The sequence below is a fragment of the Camelus ferus genome, chromosome 2 (assembly GCF_009834535.1).
Source record: "Camelus ferus isolate YT-003-E chromosome 2, BCGSAC_Cfer_1.0, whole genome shotgun sequence".
NCBI lineage: Eukaryota > Metazoa > Chordata > Mammalia > Artiodactyla > Camelidae > Camelus > Camelus ferus.
This window is the reverse complement of record NC_045697.1, coordinates 69667915-69690789: the sequence shown is the minus strand read 5'-3', so window position 1 is coordinate 69690789 and position 22875 is coordinate 69667915. Positions and strand designations below refer to the sequence as shown.

General features: G+C 36.3%; 1 protein-coding gene across 1 annotated transcript in view; it reads right to left on the bottom strand.

Moving 5' to 3' along the window:
* METAP1 (methionyl aminopeptidase 1) overlaps positions 1 to 22875 on the bottom strand; it is a 52549-nt gene that overhangs the window by 6752 nt on the left and 22922 nt on the right. Inside the window, exons 2-9 of the mRNA XM_032460307.1 lie at positions 19163 to 19214; positions 13635 to 13747; positions 12637 to 12697; positions 9089 to 9180; positions 8054 to 8137; positions 5717 to 5855; positions 3978 to 4109; positions 1028 to 1171 (exon numbers count right to left, since the gene is read on the bottom strand). Of these exons, the coding sequence (XP_032316198.1) occupies positions 1028 to 1171; positions 3978 to 4109; positions 5717 to 5855; positions 8054 to 8137; positions 9089 to 9180; positions 12637 to 12697; positions 13635 to 13747; positions 19163 to 19214 (817 nt within the window). The remainder of the gene's footprint in view (positions 1 to 1027; positions 1172 to 3977; positions 4110 to 5716; positions 5856 to 8053; positions 8138 to 9088; positions 9181 to 12636; positions 12698 to 13634; positions 13748 to 19162; positions 19215 to 22875) is intronic.

Below are 22875 nucleotides of genomic sequence, written 5' to 3'. Positions count from 1 at the left end.
AACAGGGCTAAGAAATTATTCGTAGAGTTGTGATGATCAAATGAGATAATGTATATCATCACAGCCATCATTACAATCATTCTAAAAGTTAACTTTAAGTGCGTCCATGTCCTCTCTCACTTAATCCTAGTAACAGTTCTAGGAGAGGTGCCATTCCCTGCTACTGTACAGATGAGAAAACATAAATACAGATACATCAAAGTGTCTATGTGGCTACGGCTCCTATATGTTTGTTAAATTCCTCCTTAAGTCACTTAACTGTGGACAGCTTTCATTTCCAGCACTAAATAACAGACTTATCCCTGCATGTCTTATCTCTCCAAGAGAAACGTTTCTAAAAGACATTCACTGCCCAACACTCCCTCTGTTCATCTATTAGACAGCACTGAGCTTGAGGAGATGTACTTGTCTATTCCCCTCTGTTTATACTAGCAAATAACACAGTATCTGACATACACCAAGAACTCAATCAACCAAGCTGAACCAATTTCATTTAAGGAACAGGGATACACACGGACTGTTGTCTGTTGACCAAAATGACTAGTTTCCTTTTCTTGCAGAGTACTCAGCTGGATTACACTTCCCCACCTCCCCTGCAGTTAGTGTAGCCATGTGACTGAACTCCTGCCAATGAAAAGTAAATGTATGTGATTTATGCCAAGTCCAGGCTGTCTCGTTAAGACCTCCCAAGCACACCCCTCCGTGCCTCTCCCCTCCTCCCTCCTCAATAACTACAGGATTAGGAGGGTAAGTCCCAAAGTGACCCTGACCTTTAGGTTGAAAATGACAGAGCCTGGGTCACAGCATAACCATCCCGCCCACCACACCGCTACAGTGACCAAACACACACGCTCTGGACTGTTATGTGAGCAAGATATGAATGTGTATTGTGTGTACACACTTTGGGGCTCTATGTAAAACAGCTAATTGATTAATAAATACAAAACAGTACATCCTGTTAAATGCCTGAATAGAAATGTGCTGATTAAATGGTTAGCAAATACCAAATCTGTGAGACAGTACTTACTGGCATAGTGGGGTACATTGGGGGCTGTATGAAAAAGCTTGTGGATTCCATGCCCACAGTAGCTTCGAACAACTGAAAAACCATTTGCTTGGGCATGCTTCTGAATAATGTTTCCCAATTCTCTGTATCGAACACCAGGTTTCACTGAAAGGAAAAGAGAAGACTCGTGACAATGAGTAAGAATAACTAATAATTACTAAGCAATCACTATCTATGCCAGGAACCTTTCTGAATGCTTTATATACCTACATGCCGAAATTTTCAAGATGAGGAAACCGAGGCAGAGAGAGGCTAAACTGAGGCTCCGCTCAGCAGTGTGGCACCTCCTCCTTTGGTGCAGAAGAGGAGGACATGTGTGCAGCACAAAGGGGTTGGGAGGGGCACTGTTGCTCTCTGAATAAACAAGAGAATGGAAAACACATTCTCTTCCTCGCCTTCCCTAAGGTCAGTGTGCTCTTCTGTTAATGCGAGAAGAGATACGAACGGAAAGAGCACGGGAGAAATAGGAATTTCTAAAAAGTAACTTGATTTGTCCTGTTTCAGTCCGGTCAAGTCTTCAAAGAATTACTTCCCCAGGCTTCTTTATTCCCATAAGAGTGGTTCTCAGATTATTCACAGTTGCCTCTGCAGAAGGTCTTGGGAGCAGGGTATATATGGAAAGGTATTTCTCAGAATATACTTCCTGCCCTGTTTAATTTTTATGACTTTTATTACTGTTTAAATAAAAACCGAAAGTGGTTCTTATTGCTATGATGGCTCTCCTAGCACTGGGACCCCAGGATCTAGGCACTGGCAGACTCCTGGGGAGCCAACTCATGATTCTGGGGCTCCTCCCACTCCCTAGTCTGCTCCGCTGCCTACCTCATTTCCAACCTGAAGTTCAGGTACAACTTACCCTCTCCAGCCAATCAAATTCCTGGGCAATTGACTCAAGGAATCATTTTAATTAACATTTACTTGCTTTTAACAAGATGTCCCAGCCTGGCATTTTCGAGGTCAGGAGGTTAATGTTTTTGATGAACGTGCCGACTTTCATAATGACTTTCCTACACCCAAGCCTTCCTACCAGCCCCAGTTGGTGGGGAAGGAAAGCCAAAATTTTAGCTCACGTTGCACAACATACAATAAAGAAAATCCCTGTGCAACAACAATGAGGGAGGGTGAGAGACTTCTTCCTAATTCTCAAACTGGAGGCAGTTCTGGTCCCGAGGGTACACTGCACAGCATCTGGAGACATTTCTGGTTGTCACATCTAGCGGCTGGAGACCAGGGATGATGCCAAGTGTCCTACAGTCCACAGGGCAGGCTCCTACAACAAGGAAGTGTCAGGCCCAAAAGCCATTAACATGTAGGCTGAGAAGCCCTGTTCTGGAAGCCAATTTCAACAGTGGGTCAAGCCGTCTGGAGTTCTGTGCCAGGGTGGACAGCCAAATTATTGGAAAATATAGGGCAGGAATAAAATACACAAAGGTGTTAATAGCACTCTCCAGAGATTAAGCAACTTTTGTTCTTTCCTGTCTGCTGTTATGATGACTCTGCTTTCTGGTAGTTGGTTTAGCAAATTTTATTCCTGTGTATTTGTAAAACCGCATTCTAGCTGTCTGGTTGTTTTGATCAACTCACAGAAAAGCAAAAAGTATATAAACACTGAACACATTATCTGGCAAAAACTCTAAAAACTATTTAAAACTAAAGCTTCCACAAATGAGAAATTAAACATTAAAGTTCTCATCTCATAATAGCACCCAGAATATTAAAGTTTTTAAATATAATGAACAGTGAATAATAAAAAGAATGAAATCTCACATATTGATACATGAAAATAGTCACATGCTTTCATTTTTCATTCCTCCAACTTTATTAAATTAATAAAAATTTTATCCTTTATGGATGTTGAATGGCCTAAAAACAATAAAAATAATGGATCTATGTTGTAAGAGATAACTCTGCATTTGCCTAAGAATAAGAACCCTGTCCTGTCCAATACACTGCTGAAGATCTATCAGGTTGATTTACTGGGGGGGAGGAATACATTGAACAATAAAGTTGAAGCTGGGGATTTCAACTGAAAAGTTCTTTGCCCTCAAACTGTCCTTTGTAATAGTCTGTTAACACTTGTAACAAGGCTTTCCTTCTCTTCCCTCACAAGATATAGCATAAATGAACAAAACCTGGAAGAACTGTTTGTCTGGACAAAGACAGTGTGAGAAAAAACCTACAGCAATATACTGCTAACCAAAGATATGATTCACTACAATAGTAAGATTCCTGGAAAACACCAAAATCCAAATCCAGGAGGGGAACAGTTGTAGAAATTTTTGTACTACAGAATATAATATGCAGCCATTAAAGAATGGAGCAGATCTATGTACCCAGATATGTATATATGCTAATTTGGAAAAATCTATAAGATATTAGTAGTTGAAAAAGTACCAAATTACAGAATACTACAATGTTTTATGATTCCACTTAACCTAAATAAACACATAGTTATGTGTGTGCGTTAATGCACAGAGGAGAAAAAAAATCTAAATGTTAAAAGTGAGCATCTCTGGAGAAAAGAGAGATAAAAAGGAACAAGAGACAAGAGGAAAGGACGATCACTCATTTCTCTCTCATAATCTAATGTTTTCTTTTAGTTTTTTACAATGAGAACATAATACTAACAAAAGAATTTTTAAAAGTAGGAGAAAAGCTGTACTCAAGAACTATCTTCACATTCCTCCTCATTTATCAGCCAAAGAAAAGGAAGATAAATCACAGGTGAGACAAAGGCTGACAAGCCCTAATCTGATTCCCAAATCAGCCTCAGACCTATGACTGCTGAGCCCAGGTAACTCAGGCAGGGCAGGGGCATGGCTGGGAGGGACAAGGAAGGCAGGGCAGAGGACAAGCCACTTGAGGCCCAAACCACACAGCAGTTCCAATAGGTGCCCAGCACGGGCCTGACCTGCATCGATGGCTTGCATCAGGCATTCATACGTGGTCTGCACCAGCTTCCGAGCTCCCTCGTCCACATCTCCAACAAAAAACGTCTCATTCAGGTCCCCATGATAACCATTGCGGTAAAGAGTGATGTCCACTGCAAGAGGATGTGCAAACAAAGACCACATTTGTTTTCACTTCAAAGTTGAAGTCAAGTTTCGGTAACATGACAGAATCAAGCAGCTTAATGAGAAGGTAACTTCTGCATTCACAAATGACAGCAGCAATACATACTCAGTGTTCAACAGTCACTTCTTGTCTGTAATGCAGCTAAACTCACCGTGGAAAGCAGGGCCGCGGTCACGCAGCCCAAGCCAGACGGCAGGCTGCAACACTCTTACAGCCGTGACTAGATCACTTATGGCAGAAGAAAACTGTCCAGGATACATTCGTGTAAGATCAATAACCTGAATTAATAACATTAAATGAAGGACTCTGCTACAATGTGATGCTGAACAGAAAATACTGCTTTCACTGATTATCTTTAACGGGTTTTTCCTCCTCCTAGTGAATCAATAAACCGAAAAATTTATACTATTCTATACTTATTTTTCAAAAACTTATTTGCCTTTCACTTACCTGTGACTACTCATCCTTCTCTTTGTCTCCATGTCTAAAAGCACAGGTTGCTACAACACCACTAAAACACACTAAATGTATATACTACACTAAAGAGAACAGTAAATGAGCATTTTCAAACCATGAATTTTCAGTCAATTTACAATATTGCAGTATAGGTTTGTTGGCTCTAGCGCAATACATACGTTCCTTAAAAACCTCACACATTATGCATGTAATAAAAATAATAGGGCTTATATGAAAAACAGCACTGAGCAGACCCCTCAGAACCTATGGAAATTTATAAATAGATACTCTAACTGAAGCCATAACATTTCATATAAAAACAGCGTCAGTTAGGTCTCCATGATCATTCACAGCCAGCATCAGGGCCGGTTCATTCTCGGTAGCCTTTAACATCTGGGCTCATGCTTCCTTGTTTGATATATACATCTCTGAAGATACATGATTACTAAAGAGACCAAGTTCATCACTATCAAAAATACCATTGAAGGGAGCCTTCTTCATCTAATTTTTTTTATATCACAGGGGGAAATAAGCATCTTGGCAGCTGCTTTCTCTGCACTTGCAGCTTCCCAAGACAGCTTTATATAGTGCCACTTTAATACAGAAAGTGACACTAAAGCCACTTTCTGAACTTCTCACATCAAGGACAGTACTTTTGCAGAACTTTTAGCTTTCGTCTTAATGTCTTCATATATTACTAATGATTTTTCTTTACCTGTAAGAAAGATTGCCCTAACTAATCTCTTCAAAACCAACAGTGAACTGAAAGAAAAAAGAAGAAACCTAAAATCCCACTTGAATCAACATTACTTCCACATTTCACTGACATCTTTCCCCTAATTACCCATCACATATGATCATCTGCATGAAAGAACCTGTAGCAAACACTTCATACTAGAAGTTATCTTGAAAGCAGTTAAGTATCTTCAAACCATAAAAAAGGTTTTCCTAGACTTTAGATTTATTTTAAATTTTAAACACAAAAAAATAAGTTAAAGACTGGAAGAAATGAAGAAAATGCAATTCACTATCAGACTCCCAAAGTCTTGCAAATGTTTCTCTGCTCATGGTGACAAAAGTCACACTTACAGATTTCTTTCACACTTACAGATTTCTTACCATTAACAATATCTCCTTCCTGCAAGGGCCGTCTGTCTGGAATTCCATGGCAGATCACTTCATTCACTGAAGTACAACAAGACTTTGGGAAATTATAATAATTCAGAGGAGAAGGGTAGCAATTTCTTGCAATGCATGCCTATAATAAAATACAGAGAAGATAATCTGGAATGTGCAAAAGAAAAAAATTAATCTGTAAGCAATTAACCAGACATTAAAATTTTAAAAAATGTGAAAAAATTTGCTGTATAAATGCTACTAATGACAAACTTATTTAATATTTTATTTTAGAAACAGTAGTAGATATTACCTCTTAAACAGTATACAACAGGATTTGTAACAGTCAGACCTTAGGCAAACCAGTTTAATGGTTGCAAAGTAAAAGCAAACTCACATATTACAAATGTTACTATATGAAGATTCTAGTTTAGAATTACCTACTCCTTATTGAAAAATATATTGTTTAAAGTAAATATTAGCATGCATATTTAATGTAATTATAATTTCTTCTATTAAAAGCAAGCCTCTATCCCTACGACGAAAAAAAGCAACACTAGTATAACTAAGAGATGGCAAAGTATTTCCAGAGGCATTGTAACCACTACATTCACGTGGAACAACAAAGGAACCTCTGAGAAAATGATCTAGTCTCCCATAAACAAGTCCTATTTTACTTGGATGTTTTTATGCAGTGGTAGTCATAGCATACATAATTTCTCTTTCCATATTGCCACACAATCTTCAGACTAATAATTTTTAAATAGTTGCATACAATAGAATTTATAGAATGTACTATAATTTTATTGGCATGTCTATTATTGAAAATTCAAAATAAGTTCCCTCAATTACAAAAAAAATTACAATCAATAATACATGCCTATAAATTTTCCTTTATTCAACGACACACTACTGTATTTCTCACAGCAGTATAAATAGTCAAGAGCATAAAGAAGCAGATTGTGTTGACTGAAAATGCCAACTCCGTTACTTACAGGTTGTGTAACACTGGGCAACTGAACCTCTCTCTGCCTCAATTTCCTTATCTAAAAGATGGAGATGAGTAGCATCCACCACATGGAGTTGCTGGGGAGACTGAGTTAGTAAAAGCAGCATGTAAAAGAGCACCTGGCCTACAGGAAGCATTCACACTGCCATCAGTGCATACTATATACAGCAGAGCCCAAACAATGTAGGGGCGGGGGGCAGGGGGGCGGTTAGGGACACTGACCCCCTGGGCAGTCAAAAATCCACATAAAATTTGCCTCCCTCAAAACTTCACTAATACCCTACTGTTGACCAGAAGCCTTACCAACAACAGAAACAAGTCAGTTAACGTATTTTTTATGTTATATGTAGTATATACTGTTTTCTTACAATAAAGTAAGCTAGAGAAATTATTTTAAAAATTGCAAGGAAGAGAAAATATATTTACAGTACATACATGTATTTACTGAAAAAAAAATCCACATATAAGTGGACCCATGTAGTTCAAACCTGTGTTGTTCAAGGATCAACTGTATTTTATAAAATATAGAACTGTATTTTATAAAATATGGAACATTCCAAAAATCAGGATTTATAAAACTCCAAATAAAAAAATTTTTTAACATTTTTAAAGCTCAAGACACACTGTCAAATTTCCTTTCAAAAGGATTGTCCCAATTTACAATAACACCACGTTTAAAAAAAAAAAAGGACCAATTTCACATAGGCAATGGACATAAACATCGAACTTACGGCTTGCATCTGTTTGACTACCAGGGCAGGTTTAACTAGTTTTCCATGTGATTTACTAACTAGTTATTGCTCTCCTATTATGAACAACCTAATCATATCAAGTGTAAACTCATCTACTACAGTGGTTTAAGGTCTCTCCTTGGTGGACATGCAATCTTTATTTAAAAAGTATCCCTCTATCATATTTACTACAAATATGTATCTGGTCTATTTACAGCCTTGGTATTGTAGATACAAAAGGGAACTTTCTCTACTAAAGTAGTTTCAAAAGTAATATTCTTTCTTATTTCAAAATACTTGATGCATGTGGTGGCATGATTTACTTAAAGCACTAATAATATTATTCCTCTTATAAAAGCTCAACTAAAATGTTATGAAATGTGAGGTTTCAAGCTTACCTCAGACCTCAATATCATAGATACTTAAAAATGGGAATAATGACTACTGAATATTTTCTATAGTTGAACCAAAATAAAAATCTGCTTTCAAATTAGCTTAACCAAGTGTAGCTATTCAGAACTTATGTGTACTTAACTTTTAGAAGTCTAAAATGTCTAACAGTATGAAAAATGCTTCAAAGCATAAAAGTAAAGTTCTTACTAAGTGTACAGCATGATCTATTTCTTCAGTAGTTACACCTGGTTTAATCATCCCAGCGGCAATGTCCAATACTTCTCTAGCAAGCTGTTAAAAAAAACAAACAAACACTTCATACATTCAAGAAATGAAACAAACAGAAATGAGTACCCTTTGCACTACCTTAGATCTTGTGGGATACTGATAAAATGAATCTCACCTTGAATATTATAATCCTGAATTTTCATTTTACAACCATTACCCACCAATAAATGTGTATGTATGTATGTGTGTAAATATATAAATAAAATTGGACTAATTAGCAAACAGCTCAATAAGTAAGCCTGACCAATTTCTATGTGAAAATGTACACCCTAAGTAATCTAAACTGATCAACTGATGAAGGCTGAGTACCCTCACATTTCTTTCATGAGGAAGGGGAGGGAGGGAAAAGACTTTCCTCAAAGAATCACAGCAAAGAAGTGACAGAAATATAAATTTCCCCAAATTATCAAAGAAAACTACTTTTAAACAATGAATAAAATCACTTTTAAACACTGAATAAAAACTTTAAGGACTACATCTAAATAAACAACATAATGTAACAATTATTTTTCCTTAGAAAAATATAAACATATGATTTCACTTAATAAGTTCCAGCCACTACACTATCATATTTCACAGGTATTTCACAGCAGGAGCTTTAGTTTAACTTTATATAAACCTTAAACTTTACCCTATGTTATGATGACTCATGAAAATAAAATGACAAAATACCATAAAAACCTCGTTCTTTAAAAAAAAAAAAAAGGCAGGGTAAAGGAAATAAACTGTCAACTAAATATATATTACCTGCCATATTAATTTTCAAATAAGCTACTTAAGTAGAAAACAATTACTGCATAAAATTACATTCTAACAAAAGTTTAATGAAAAGTATGGCTAGTTACAGTCTTATAATGTAACATTTGCTACCTTTGTTAAGTAAATGAGTAAATCATTGACTTCATGTCTCATAACTGCTTAAACATGTCCTGTCCCATGGGAAAAAACTCTTACCCTACATACGAGTCGCATCCCTTCTATATCTTCAGATGAGAGTAACTTGATTTGAGAAGTACCTTTAAGAGCCTGCTCAGATTCAGACATTCCTGGAAAGGAAAACCAGTGAGGAAAACCAAAATGAATGGGAAGATATATTATATATCAGCATAAGTATCTCTCTGATGATAATAATAATAGTCAAGTCTCATTATTTCACACAATGGTTATTTCCTAATATGGGAGGGTCTGGGTCAGATTTCTTTTTTAAAATATTTTCAGCATGAAATTTGCTAAAACTGAAGAAAGGAAGAATTCTAAAGAACAAATTTCAGATTTGTTAGAAGTCAATCAAGATGGAGTACTTATTACTTTGACAGGCAGTGTGCTAATAATAATAAGGTCAGTTCAGTGATTCACATTTGAGTAGTACCATACAATTTACAGCTGCTTTCAAGATCATCATATCATAAAGCAACAATACACCAACAACTGATGAATTAATTACATGCATTTTTTCTTTTTAAACTGGAACTCAAGTCAGTGTTAAAATATATAGTATACCATGACTTGAGTGAGATTCATATTGGAAAGGCAAGGATAGTCTAATAGTAACAAATCTATTACTATAACTCATCATAGCCATAGATAAAAGAGGAAAAAATAAATGATCATCTAGAAAGATAATTCTTATAATGTGGCCAGCTACCACCTTTACATGATAAATATAAATCTCAAGCCAAGAACCAACATCATGGAATGCCCACTATCAGCACTAGTATTTTTAGCACTGTTCTGACAGTACTAGCAGATTTATTAAACAAGGGAAAGAAATAAGACATACAAAATTACAAAATTACAAGGAAAAGGACAAAATCCTTGTCAATTTCAGATACAATTACATGTCACTAGAACAAGGGAAAACCTGGTGAATGACTAGAAATAAGAATTCAGCAAGTTGGCAGATTATAAAAATCAATAACCTTCCCATATACAAACAATAAGCTAGAAAATACAGAGGATGCTATTCACAAAAATAAAGTATCCAGGAATAAACTTGGTAACATTAAGACCTAATCAAGGAAATTTTAAAACACACTGAAAGACATAAAAGAAGACTTAAATAAAATGGAAAAACATACTCTGTTATTGGACAGGAAGACTCAATACTGTAAAGGTGTCAATTCTTTCAAAATTAGTCTATAAATGTAATACTATCCCAATAAAAAGTGGTAACAGGACATTTTTGGGAACGAGACAAGCTGATTTCAAATTTCACATGGAAAAACAAACATGCAAGAATAGCCAGGAAAATTCTGAAAAAGAGGAAAGGTGGGGACAACAAGGCCTACCAAATATTAAAACAATTATATAGCTACAATAATTAAGAGTTTGGCAATGGCACATGATTAGACACATGGGTTAACGAAACAGAACAGAATCCAAAACTAGATCCAAAGACTTGTGATAATTTAATATAATGATATAGGTTGCATTTTTAAATCAGTAAGAAAAAGACTGCTTTTTGTTTGTTTGTTTATTTGTTTGTTTGTTTTTAAAGTAACTAGTGATGTGACAACCAGATATTCTTCTGGGAAAAAACAGAAGTTGCATCCCTACTTAACTCCTAATAATAAACAAGTTTCAGATAGATCAAAAATGTTATTACATACAAAAAGAGTGAAACCATAAAAACAGTAGAAGAAAATATGGGAAAATACTTTTATAATCTCTGAACTAAAAAAGGTCCTTCTAAGTCATAGATACCTTAAAGGAAAACACTGATAAATTTTATTACAGAAGAATGTTGAAAATCTGTCACCAATGTAATGCTATAAACAAAGACAAAATGTAAATGTCGGACTGGGGAAAAATCCATTTACAGCACATACATCAAGAGATTATCTTCCTTAATATAGAAAGAACACCTATAAGTCAGTATGGAAAAAAATCAGTAATCTAACTGGGGAAAAAAGGCTAAATATATGAATAGACAGTTCAAAAGGAAAGAAAATACAAGTAATTTTTAACATATAAAGAGACGCTCAACTTTACTCACAGTTTAAAAATGCAAATTAAAATAACTACAAAATACCACTTTTCATCTTTCAGATTAGCACAGATCATAAAACTTGGTAAAATGCTGTGCTGGGGAAAATACAGGAAAAGAGACTCCCATATGTTTTTAATGGGAGTAACAACTGGCAAAATCTTTGACATCTGCAGTATCTCTCAAAATAAAAAATGCACATATCCTTTGATCCAGTTGTTTCACTTTAGGCAACTAACCTACAGAAACACTCACAGAAAGAGGTAATTACAAGAACAGTTACTACAGTCAAACTGGTAGAAGTAAAACCAGGAAATAATCTAAACATACATTAGTAGGAGTCTGGTTTAATAAATTATGACACATCCACATAATGGAATATTTCAGTCATAAAAAAAAAAGAAAATATTTTATATACGCTTATGTGGAATATTTACAATACAATACAACAAGGTGAAAAGGTGTGTAGTTTGTTCATTCCGTGTATAACTAAATGGGAGGGTGTTAATGTGGGTACACACAACAAATATCTCTGGAAAATTCTGCAAGAAATCATTAATAGTAATTACTTCCACGGAACAGTACTTACTTTTCACTGTGTAACATTTTATCCTATTTAAAACTTACCTTATCTATGTACTTCTTAAACATAAAATTTAAAACTGCATTCAAGAATATTAAACACAGAATAATGAAATTACACACCCTCTACAGCATTCTATCATTCAGACTCTTCTCCTTCAATTTATCTGAAACAGTGGACTTAAACTAAATTTTAAAATTATATTCATAAGAGCTTAATATGGTTCCCTACTTCTTAGTGAAAAAAGCAAAGGTAGTTTGGCTTAGTAGATTAAACCATCTGTGACATGAAAAATCAATAATCTCACATAATCCAACTTAAACCTGTGCTGCAAATTACCCATCTTCTCTATGTGTCTCACTATCAACTCTAAGTAGAGAAGACAAGAGAATCCACCTCCGGAGTGCTGAAAGTATTAAACGGAGTAACACATGTAAAGAACGTGGCACAGTGCCTGACACAGGTATGAAAAAATAAGCCTCAGTTACAGAAGCATCATCATCACCATTACTACAGTCATCATCCTCATTCCTACTACTTCTATTACTGCTACAGTCCAGAGTCTTTAGTTAGGCCTTCATTCCAGGCCTCTACCACCTGTTTTCATCTTGACAAATATTATTTAGGAGAACATATTAAAATCAAAACTTATTTAAAATCTGGAATTTGATATAACAATACAAAATGCAATAATATTATGTTGAATGTAGCTTTTAATAGCTACATAAACAATGTTTCAGAATTGATTATATTTTAATGGGAGGAGAGAATCTTTAATTCTCTCAAATGTTCTACTATGTCTTTAAAAAAGTATATTTACACTTACTAGAGATGCAGCACTAAAATTTTTCTCCTAAAAAAGCACTCCTTTCCCTTCCAGTAGTCATCAAGCCCACAAATTGAAATATAAAGAAAGAGCATAGCAGAATTTACCTAAAGGGTGATCAGCATAATCTGGTCTTTGAATGTAACTTGGCACTGGCCTTGTTGGCATCTAAAAATATCAAAGGGGGTAGTTAGAACTGATTCAATTATGAAAGTAGCTTTCATTATTAAAATTTACTAACTAAATAAAAGTGAAGGAAAAAACACCAAAGGAAAAAAAAGTTCATTCATTTCATTTAAACAGAAAAAAGTTTTAACTGACTTCTTAAATACCACAACGTATCTATTTCACGAAGATCTAGCTTGACCGTTCTAGTGCTAATGCCACCCCCTTTCCTAGGATACAAAAGAACCAGGGAGAGTGACCAAGGCCGTTAAGGATTTCAGATTACACACAGACAAGGAAGATGCCCATGTCATTCCAAACAATCTGGTGAGCCAAAAACAGTAATAATATCTCAAATATACACCAATATGTTCCTGATCATAATTATCTCTGGGAGCTATGGCTAAAGAAACTTTATGTTTTTGATGTATTTCCAAATTTTAAAAATTAAAGACGTATTATTCCTTTTATAAAAACAAAACATCAGTAAAAAAATTTTTAAATATTTAAGGACAACAAATAAATTTCAAGTCAATCCCTATGTTAAGACTCTGAAGTCAGTCTGCCAAGAACACAGAAAGAAGCAGGAGTGGCGGAAAAGCCGTATCTAAATTTAGGCAAATAGCACAGTAAAAAATTTCAGGAAAGTAGGAATATGCACTACCATTACGCCAGCCTAGAAATATCTATTCTAGCTCATTCTTTTTTAGAAATTAAGTAAGTCTTAATCCTTCATCTAAAATTTTTTCTACTGTATCCATGACTGCCAATTCTCCCTTACTAACTTCCAAATAATGTACCATAAAAGCTAAAAACCTAGAATGTAAACTTAATCCTTAATATAATTCATAATTAAATTACAAGTATCATTTTTAAGAAACAGAAAATTCTGAAAACTGGTTTTTAAAAATGTTAAATTTTTATTACCTTATTTACTCACCAGTGGATAATGTGGTCTGAGTTTACCAGTATATCGATAACCTGCCCAAGGGTCAGTGTTGATATCACCTTCCATGGTCCAGGAGGACACTTCTCGCTTGGCCTTTTCATCTTCTGGAAGACGGATGGATGGAAGAAAGAAATGCCTCAGGGGTCAAGCCTCTAAGCAGCAGCACGCTTTTAACTATCAGTGTTTGGAAACCAAGCCAACGAGCCCAGGCACAAAATCCAGCAAACTCCCCCCAGCCTAAATCGCCAAAGCCACTGCTTTCTTGCTATGTCCACAGCCCTACGACTCCTCGAAGACCTAAATGTCTGGGGAGAAAAAGCCCAGTCGAAACATATTCTCGGCTTTTCCAAAATGTCGGACAGAAACAGCTCGTAGTCAAACTCCTTTTCTCAGGGAAATGCTAATAAACACGTCCTCCGTACAATGTCAACTTATAAAAAGCCTGTTTTTTAAAATATAAAATCTGAACCTAGGCAAAACTTCCCACCAAGAGCAGATACTACAAATGCATTTTGTGCTCTTACTAAAAGAACAGATCCTAAATAATCCCAAAGCAAATTTAAAGTAAAAAAAAAGCCTCACTTAGCTGATGAGTAACTTTCAAGTCAATAGTTTATGCTGCTTTGAAAATTTTATGAGTATCATTTGCCTTTTCTCAGGAAGGGGATAATAGAAGGAAGTAGGAAAGAAAGATAAGGGAACAGCCAATAGAAAGTTACTGCAAATTTATTAGAAAAATTAAGAATCAAACACACACCCTACTATCAGGTTAGTTAGTTAATATATAATGTTATATTTACTGAAATGCACCTAAAAATCTTTTTCACACAGAACAGAACCTCAGTGGTGTCTAATGTCAGCACACTGATGGCCTCTCTTATCACAAACTAAAAACTACTAAGACTTCAAATAGCAGAAAGTCAAATCCCTCTATCCCAAGTAGCAGCCTATACACCTCCCGATGCACATCAATCCTTTCCTGATTACTGTCACGCTATTATAGGTTTTAAAGGTCAGACTTCAAATAATTTTGGCAATATACAAGAAAAATAAAAGAAAAAAATTTCTCCCTTTTAAGCAATCTATTTAAGACACAAAATGGGGAGAATAGATGAAGCCATATCATGTTAAGCTAAAGAGGAACGGTGAAATGAGTGAAGGCGGTCAAAAGGTACAAAATTCATCATATGATAAATATGTTCTGGGGATATAGTATCCAGCATAGTGACTGAAGTAAACAACAACAACAACAACAACAAAACAATCTAGTCTAATTTCCTCATTTTACAGATGAGGAAACTGAGGCAGTATATGGTTCACATGCTCAGAGAAATGTGGAAATGCTAGTTCCCAGTTCAGGACTCTCTCCACAGAGCATGTGGTCGGTCAGTTTGGGACTGAAAGGCCCTTGAGGTGCAACTGACAAGAATGTAAAAATGCAGCCAATCCATTCACATTATTCTGGAAGAGAATACAATTACAACATTACATATAAAGTAAAGGAACAGAAAAGAATAAAAAATAAGAATAGAAAAGGAAAAGAGAGGCTCTAGTATGCTACTGAATTTTAGATATCTTTCTCCCCTATGAAGTTCAAGAAAGCCTCTGTGAACGTTAATATCAATAGGAAAACTATTTCCATCCCAGGACAAAGATAGACTCTTCATTGCCACTAGGGTCAAACACACAGAAAATAGTTCAAAATGCAGGCCAACTGATACCTGATTTAGCTATGACTATATCAGGTGCTTTTGTATGAATTATGAACCTCAAGAATAATTTTCACCTGTGATGGAGAAAGGGAGGGTGTATAGCTCTGTGGTAGAGTGCGTGCTTAGTACACATGAGGTCCTGGGTTCAATCCCCAGTACCTCCACTTAAAAAGAAATAAACCTAATTACCTCCCCTGCACCCCCAAATAACAAAAACAGAAAGAAAAAAACTATAATTTTCACCTGAAACACAGGACAGAATAGTAATCAAGATGCAAGACTTTTGGCTATCACACTCCTAAGGAGGGTCCAGGGGAAAGGAAAGATGTAAAACCTTTTAAAGCTTCCTGCCAATCTGGATTCCAAACCTTCTACCGTCTGTTTTCAAAAGAGAATTGAAAGCAAACCTCCAACAAAACCTAAAAGCTATGTAGACAAGTAAGAATGAAATATGGCAAGTTCTCTTCTAATCTCTTGGTATAACCTATTTCAGGAAATTTACAATTCCAAAGTAAGTTAGTTTACATTTTAGGATCAATTTGATCTAACCTTAGGTCCTAGACACATAATAGATACTTAATAAATATGAACTGGGTAACCTATAATGAAAAAGAATATGAAAACAAATATATGTATGTGTACGTATGACTGAAACATTATGTTGTACACCCGAAATTCACACAACATTGTAAACTGACTATACTACAATTAAAAAAAAAATGAATTGGACTGGGGGTTGGAACAAAACTGCATACTAACTGGTCTTTTTCAAAAGACTGTGAAAGCACAGGATAGCATAAATCAACACCTTTAAGCTGTCTTTCAAACATCACAATGCAATAGAGCCAGGTGAGCTGCAAGTAGTGTCAAAGAGTATGTGATTTGTGCAAGGTCAGGCCCCAAGTACATCACCCACTTCTTTCAGATTCTGTGCAGGCCACCACCCCCAGCCAGCTGATACCAAACAACTGCACATATCTAAGCTTCTCCCAGGACAGAATTTTCTGATCACAATTCTGACTCAGTTCCCCTGGAGATGATTATTAAATGATTGTTGAGCACTTACCATGCACTGTACACATGCTAAGCACTTTACATGGATTTGTTTATTTAACCCTCACAACAAACCTATGATTTCAACATTTTGGAGGTGAGGCTTAAAGTAAGTAATACATGCTCACAAAGCTGGCTGGGACCAGTTCTGAAATATCACCTAATACCTTCAATTCCTTCCCTCTGCAATCTAAAAATCAAGCACACAAGTTCGGAGGAGTAGAATAAAAAGTATTATTTAGAGGTTTGTTGGGGTTTTTTTTTTAATGGAGTTTTTACATCACATTTTTGGCTAGTCAAAAGATATTTGTCAAACGCTTCCACCTTTTACTTTAGGAAAATGGAAGACAAAGAAACACATTGAACATTATCAGCGACATATTTAAAAAGTGTACAATTTATAGTATTGAGATGTTAAGTGCTACAACTTTTACAGATCTGACTAAAAGTAAGCACTACTATGTATACTCTGGCAGCAGACACATGTGGGAAACAGGCACTTAAGCATCACTATTAACATGCCTTTAGGGGCTTTACAATCTAACTGGGCTTCTTTACTTTGACACATAAAACATAAATTTTGCCCTTGAGTCATTTAACTCACACTTGAAATTTTCCTAAGTCCTGATTAGCTTCTGCAATCAAGAAAACTCCAGGTCCTGGTGGTTTCACTGGGTTGAATCCTACTAAACATTTACAGAGGAAATGACACTAATTCTACGCAACCTCTTCCAGCAAATGGAAGAGGAAAACATTTCCCATTCTATTAGCCCAGGATTATTCTAATGCCAAAACCAGTCAAAGACATTAAAAGCAAATTACAGACCAATAGCCCAAATGAACATAAATCTAAATCAGTCATCTTTAATTAGAGATCAGTACACATTACGCTTAAAAAGAAGAAAAAGCCTGAGAATATCATCTTCATAATACGAACCGCTTGCTATGTTATCTCACTATTAATTCTTGGAGTAAAGTGCTATCTTTTAAGATGCCCTGGTTCCTTCCCAGTCCAACATTCCTTTCCTCTAATTCCTTTCCCAACACTCTTCTCAGCTCTGGAGATCACACACGATTCCCTCCTCTGCGACTGTCGTCCACAGTGGTGCAGTCGAGGTCAATTTATCAGTGGGGATGTGAAAGACACAGGCTGGCAAGCTGAGGGCTGTCTCTATTCAACACAGCCCAAAGGGAACAAGAACATTAGGCGCACCCACTGCTGGAATCATCCCACAAGATCCAAGAGGGCACAATCTGAAAGATGGAACCATACTTCTAAATACTAGAATGGTAAGTAAAAACATTAACAGTCCAATGCAGTAATAATCATGCTCTTTTTACTTAGGGAAGGTCAGCTGTTTAATTCTCTTGCAGTGTAAGTCATAATGAAATAGCTCTACCCTTAGAAATCCAACAGTGAATAAACAATAAACACTTCAACGAGTTAGCAGACGCTCGGAGTAGAGACCCCATTCTAAGCTCTTTTAATAACATACTGTTTTACCTCAATCCTTCACTTCCCTGTGCTTTAACTTTCTGGGTATAAAATGTTAATCACTGGCTCAGAGAGCTCTAAAAATACCTAACACATTGGATATACAGTATTCAAAGTATGCGTGAATAAAGTTAAATGGCATTATTTAAATCTACCTTTATACTTTGATTTGAGGCTAATAAATTCTGTCATTTATGCTTTTACAAACTCATTTATTCACAATCATTCCTCCTCATCTCTAACCACATTTCCTCCCACAATAGCCTAGCGTTTCCATTAAATGTCGACTTCACTTTATACAGCCACAGAATATATGTCTTCTTTAATTTTTATTTCCTTTTCCTTCAAATGGTGGTTAAACTGACCTCAGTGAGATTTTTAAGGTACAGATACACATAAAACAATCTACCAAACTTTATTAAATTGGCAAATTCCTTAAAAATATAAAGTAAATGAATAAAAAAATACCAAGATCAGTAAGTTGAAAAAGAAACCTTATACCAAGAACCATGTGCTATCAGCCAAGCCTTCATCCACTGGGATGGCAATGTTATAAGAACAGAATGCCCTTGGCAATTTTCAGGTAACTATGATGAGCTGTCTTGAACTAGCCACACCAGTGGCGTGAATTTACAGGATGAGTCACCAGAGCAGGAAAGGCCATTCGAATCGGCGATAGATCAGTGTGGCTGACAGCAACAGCTAAGAAGCAGCCAACAGTTTATGGTGTCTCACCAGGTAACTTCAAAAAGAAAATTAAACATTAGACTGCAAGTAATAACATCAAAACACCAAAAAAAAAAAAAAAAACAGTGATAACAATTTTGAGTTAGACAAAGCAATTTAAACTGAAACTAAACAAAAAAAAAAAAAAAAAAAAAAGGATTTCTGATTAAATAAAGCCAGATCTCTTACGTGGCCCTGACTATAACCTGCAAACACTTCTAACAAAAGAAAGAGGGTGCCAGGCGCCAAAAGATTAGGACAATCTCAGGTATTGCTCAAGTCAGATCCAACTATTGCAGCAACCATCTCATGTTTTCATGCTGCAAATGTGACACAAGATTAACAAAGATACTACTCAGCCATATTTTATTTACATGATTACACACCACAAAGAATAAAAAATGTCTGAACTCTAGCTTTCGGGATTATACTGTCAGAACATTTAAATATACACTTTCAAAACTGGAAGAATTACTGTCTTCTACACAAAGCCACTTCTAAGACAAATGGTATAGGTGTGTGATTTTACTTACTCGCTTTCTTATGTAGTAACTTGTGAGTAGCCCAACTTCCTTTAAAACATTCCTAAAAGAACAAACATGAAAATTAATGTCAGGCCTTCCTTAATTAGAAACATTTTACGGAATGTTGTATGTAAGAGTCATTGAAAACTTTGCTTGCAAAAATCAACATCTATAATTTCATTATGTTAAATATTTGGAAAAGCTTAATAAATGATACAACCTATTTTAAAATTCATTCCAAAAAGCAACCTAAACTTCAGATTACACACTTCAAATAAGCAAAAAAAAAAAAATTAGTCTATATTATAAATAGCAGTCACAATTATATTTCAATTTTAAGAAGTATTTGAAAAGAATCCTGAACCAAGGAAGCAACCACACACTCAAGAGAAAAAACAAGGGAAATTTTGCAGATTCTTCCATGATTTACAGTAGTTCGACTCCTAGTTAGTCATGCCCACTTTGTTTACTACGTGCTGACAAGCCCTACCAGGCTGAACTATAAACTCCAAGAGGGAAGGGATTGTATCACGTTCACCTCTCTATCCCCAGAGCCAAGCAGAGTGCCTGGCAAGCAGTGGAGTTTCAGTAGCTGCATATTGATCATAATGGATAAATAATTAGAAAGACTAGACTTTTCACTTAGGAAAGTATGTTCATGTGACGTACTTCAGTACTGAATTGAGAAAATGAATTCAAACAGTAAACTGAATCAAGTGATGAACTTAATAAGAAAACTGAATTCAACCACAGATTTTATTTCTGCTTTGATTTTAATAGTCTTTCCTTCAAAGAATTTAAAATTACTCAAATAAATCATTACAAATACTAAGAAATTTCACAAATTTCTACAAATGTTTTGACTTTGCAAACACAAAAAAATTTGCATTTTTTTTTCACAGACAGGAACGCTAAGGAAAAAAATCCCTAGGACTATGTGGTCAAAGTCATCACACCAGTGATGCTAAAGCCGCTCTCCCTGCATCCATCACCCGAGGGCCTGGGAGAGGCTGGTCTCTCCCTCCCAGGCCCATCTGCACCACCTCCCCTGTACCCGCTTCACATCTTCCACACACAGCAACAGCTGAGTCAAGCATCCCAGCTCATACCCATCACCTCCCAGTACCACCTCAAATGACTTCAGTGTATAAAAAGGTATCTGCAACATCAAAGATTTTTCAGTTTTGAAGATAAAACTGAGCTCAGTCTTTTGGGGAGAGTGGGAGATATGGTAGGCAGAATTACGGCACCTGAAGATGTCCATGTCCTGATCCTCAGGACCTGTGAATATGGTAATTTACAACTACAGTAAAGGGGAATTAAAGCTGCTTATCAGCTGACTTTGAGAGGAGAGATTATCCTGCTTCATCCAGATGAGACTAATGTAATCACAGGGTCCTTAAAAGGTGAGAGAGGAAGGCAGAGGAGTCAGAGAAAGATGTAATGATGGAAGCAGAGTCAGAGAGATGTCACATTACTGGCTTTCAAGAGGGAGGAAGGGAGCCACCAGCCAAGGAACTGCCTGAAAGGGGCAAAGAGAAGATTCTCCTAGAGCCTCCAGAGAGGAATGCTGACCTGCCAACATCTGACCTTAGCCTGAGCCCTGTGTCAGACATAGAGAACCGTGAGATAAAAAAAAATGTGTGTTGTTCTAAGCCACCAAGTTTGCAATAATTTGTTGTGGCAGCCACAGAAAACAGAGGGAATACAGGAGGGAAAATAGAGTTATTCCCATCTGTTATCACTGCAAAAACCACTCACAACTGGCACAAATACCGGCTCCTCTCAACCCCAGAGTTACAGGAAATTGGTAGAAAAACAAATGTTTCTTTTCTATGATTTTGCCATGAGAGGATTTTTATGACTAATCGAAAGTCCCAAGAACTAAATTGGGACTAAGTAATTCCTTCAGTATTAACCTTTCACAGAATAAGAAAAGTCAATGTTGAACTATAATACGACAATCATAATAACTATAAATTACCATTCACTTAATATGTGCACTATATACACTTGTATCTCATTTCATCCTCACAACCCCCCCCCCCGCAAGACAGATGGCACTGTCCCTATTTTACAAATGACAAATCAAGCTAGATATTTTGCCTATCACATAACAAAACCAAAATTGGCAGAATCAGGACTCAAGCCCAGGATTATGTGACTACAGGTCATGCTTTCTCACTATTTCACAGTATGTGGATGGGTGGATGTTGGGGGTGCACACTCAGTTCAAAGCACTGATTTTAGCACCAAACTTGGAACTAGAAAACATGGGTGTGATTAAGCTGTATCATGTACTGGCTACATCTTTATAAATCTTAATTTTTATCTCTAAATCTAGACGATGATAATTACTAACCATTTTCATGGATCCTCAGTTGCCCCACCTATAAAATGGGGTTATCTCCAGGAGAAGATCAGATAGCAGATTAAAGGAGATAATGTAAATAACATATATGAAAGTAGTTAAAGTATCTAGCACATAGCAAGTACCAATGTATGGGAGCCACTGACAGACATCCCAATGCTTACTTACCACCATGCCTGGCACTGAGCAGGTTTTCTCAACAGATGTTGGAAAACAAAGGTTACTGTGATCATATACAAAAAAGCCTTCTTCGGGGGGAGGGTATAGCTCAAGTGGTAGAGCACATGCTTAGCACATATGAGGTCCTGAGTTCAATCCCCAGTACCTCCTCCAAAAATAAATAAATAAATAAAACTAATTATCTCCCCCTACCAAAAAAAAGTAAAGCTTTGTGTCTAAAAGTCTTTTAGTTGTAGATGAAAATGTGAACTGTTCTCATCACTTTCTAGGACAGACTGCAAGCTCCCTGCTCCACAGTCATTCTCCCCTTTCCTTAACAGCCACAGAAATCATCTGGAGGAGACTTGTGATGTCCCAGCTAAAACACTTCCAGCCTCCTTGATGGTGGCCATGTGGCCATCTGGCCAACAAAATGTAAGCCCTGTTGTTGGATGGGGCTTCTGGAAAGCTTCTGAGCAAAGCAGCAGCTATTTCCTACTATGCCCTTTCCCTGCTCCAAACCCCGACATGTCACCTGAAGTGAAGCCCCAATCTTGTGACCACAAGGCGACAGGCACACCCCAAGAAGCTCAGGTCCCTAATGACTTTGTGGAGCTGCTATTCCAGTCTCAACATGTATACTCTCAGCCTCCTCATCATAGAAAAAATAAGAGAGACATTATTAAAAAAAAAAACTGCATGTCTTTAGTTTTTATAAGAGTACTGGTTAGAAACTGCACTGAATTATGAGGTACAAAAACTCAAAAACAGTGGGAGTTCATAATAGGGAAATTATCCTGGATTGTCTAGATTGGCCTTAAATGCCATCATTTAGAGCCTCTGGAGGAAGCAAGGCTATCACCTTGATTTAGGCTCAATGAAACTGATTTTGGGCTTCTGGCCTCCAGAAATGTAAATGGATATCTTTTAAGCCACTCAGTTTGGGGGACTGGTTATGGCAGCCACAGGAAACTAACACAGCAACTGGCAAGACATCAGGGCACACCAGAAAAATGAGTCCAATCACTACACTGAAACAGGGTGAGAGACTGATTAATTACAATCCTTCCAAAGCTTTATCCACTTACATGTACTTATTTATGGAGTCAACTCTGAAATTATTCACTGTAATTTTTAAATGGGGTAACCAAAGGCACACGACTTACTTTAAGAAACCTAACCTCCGTCAGCA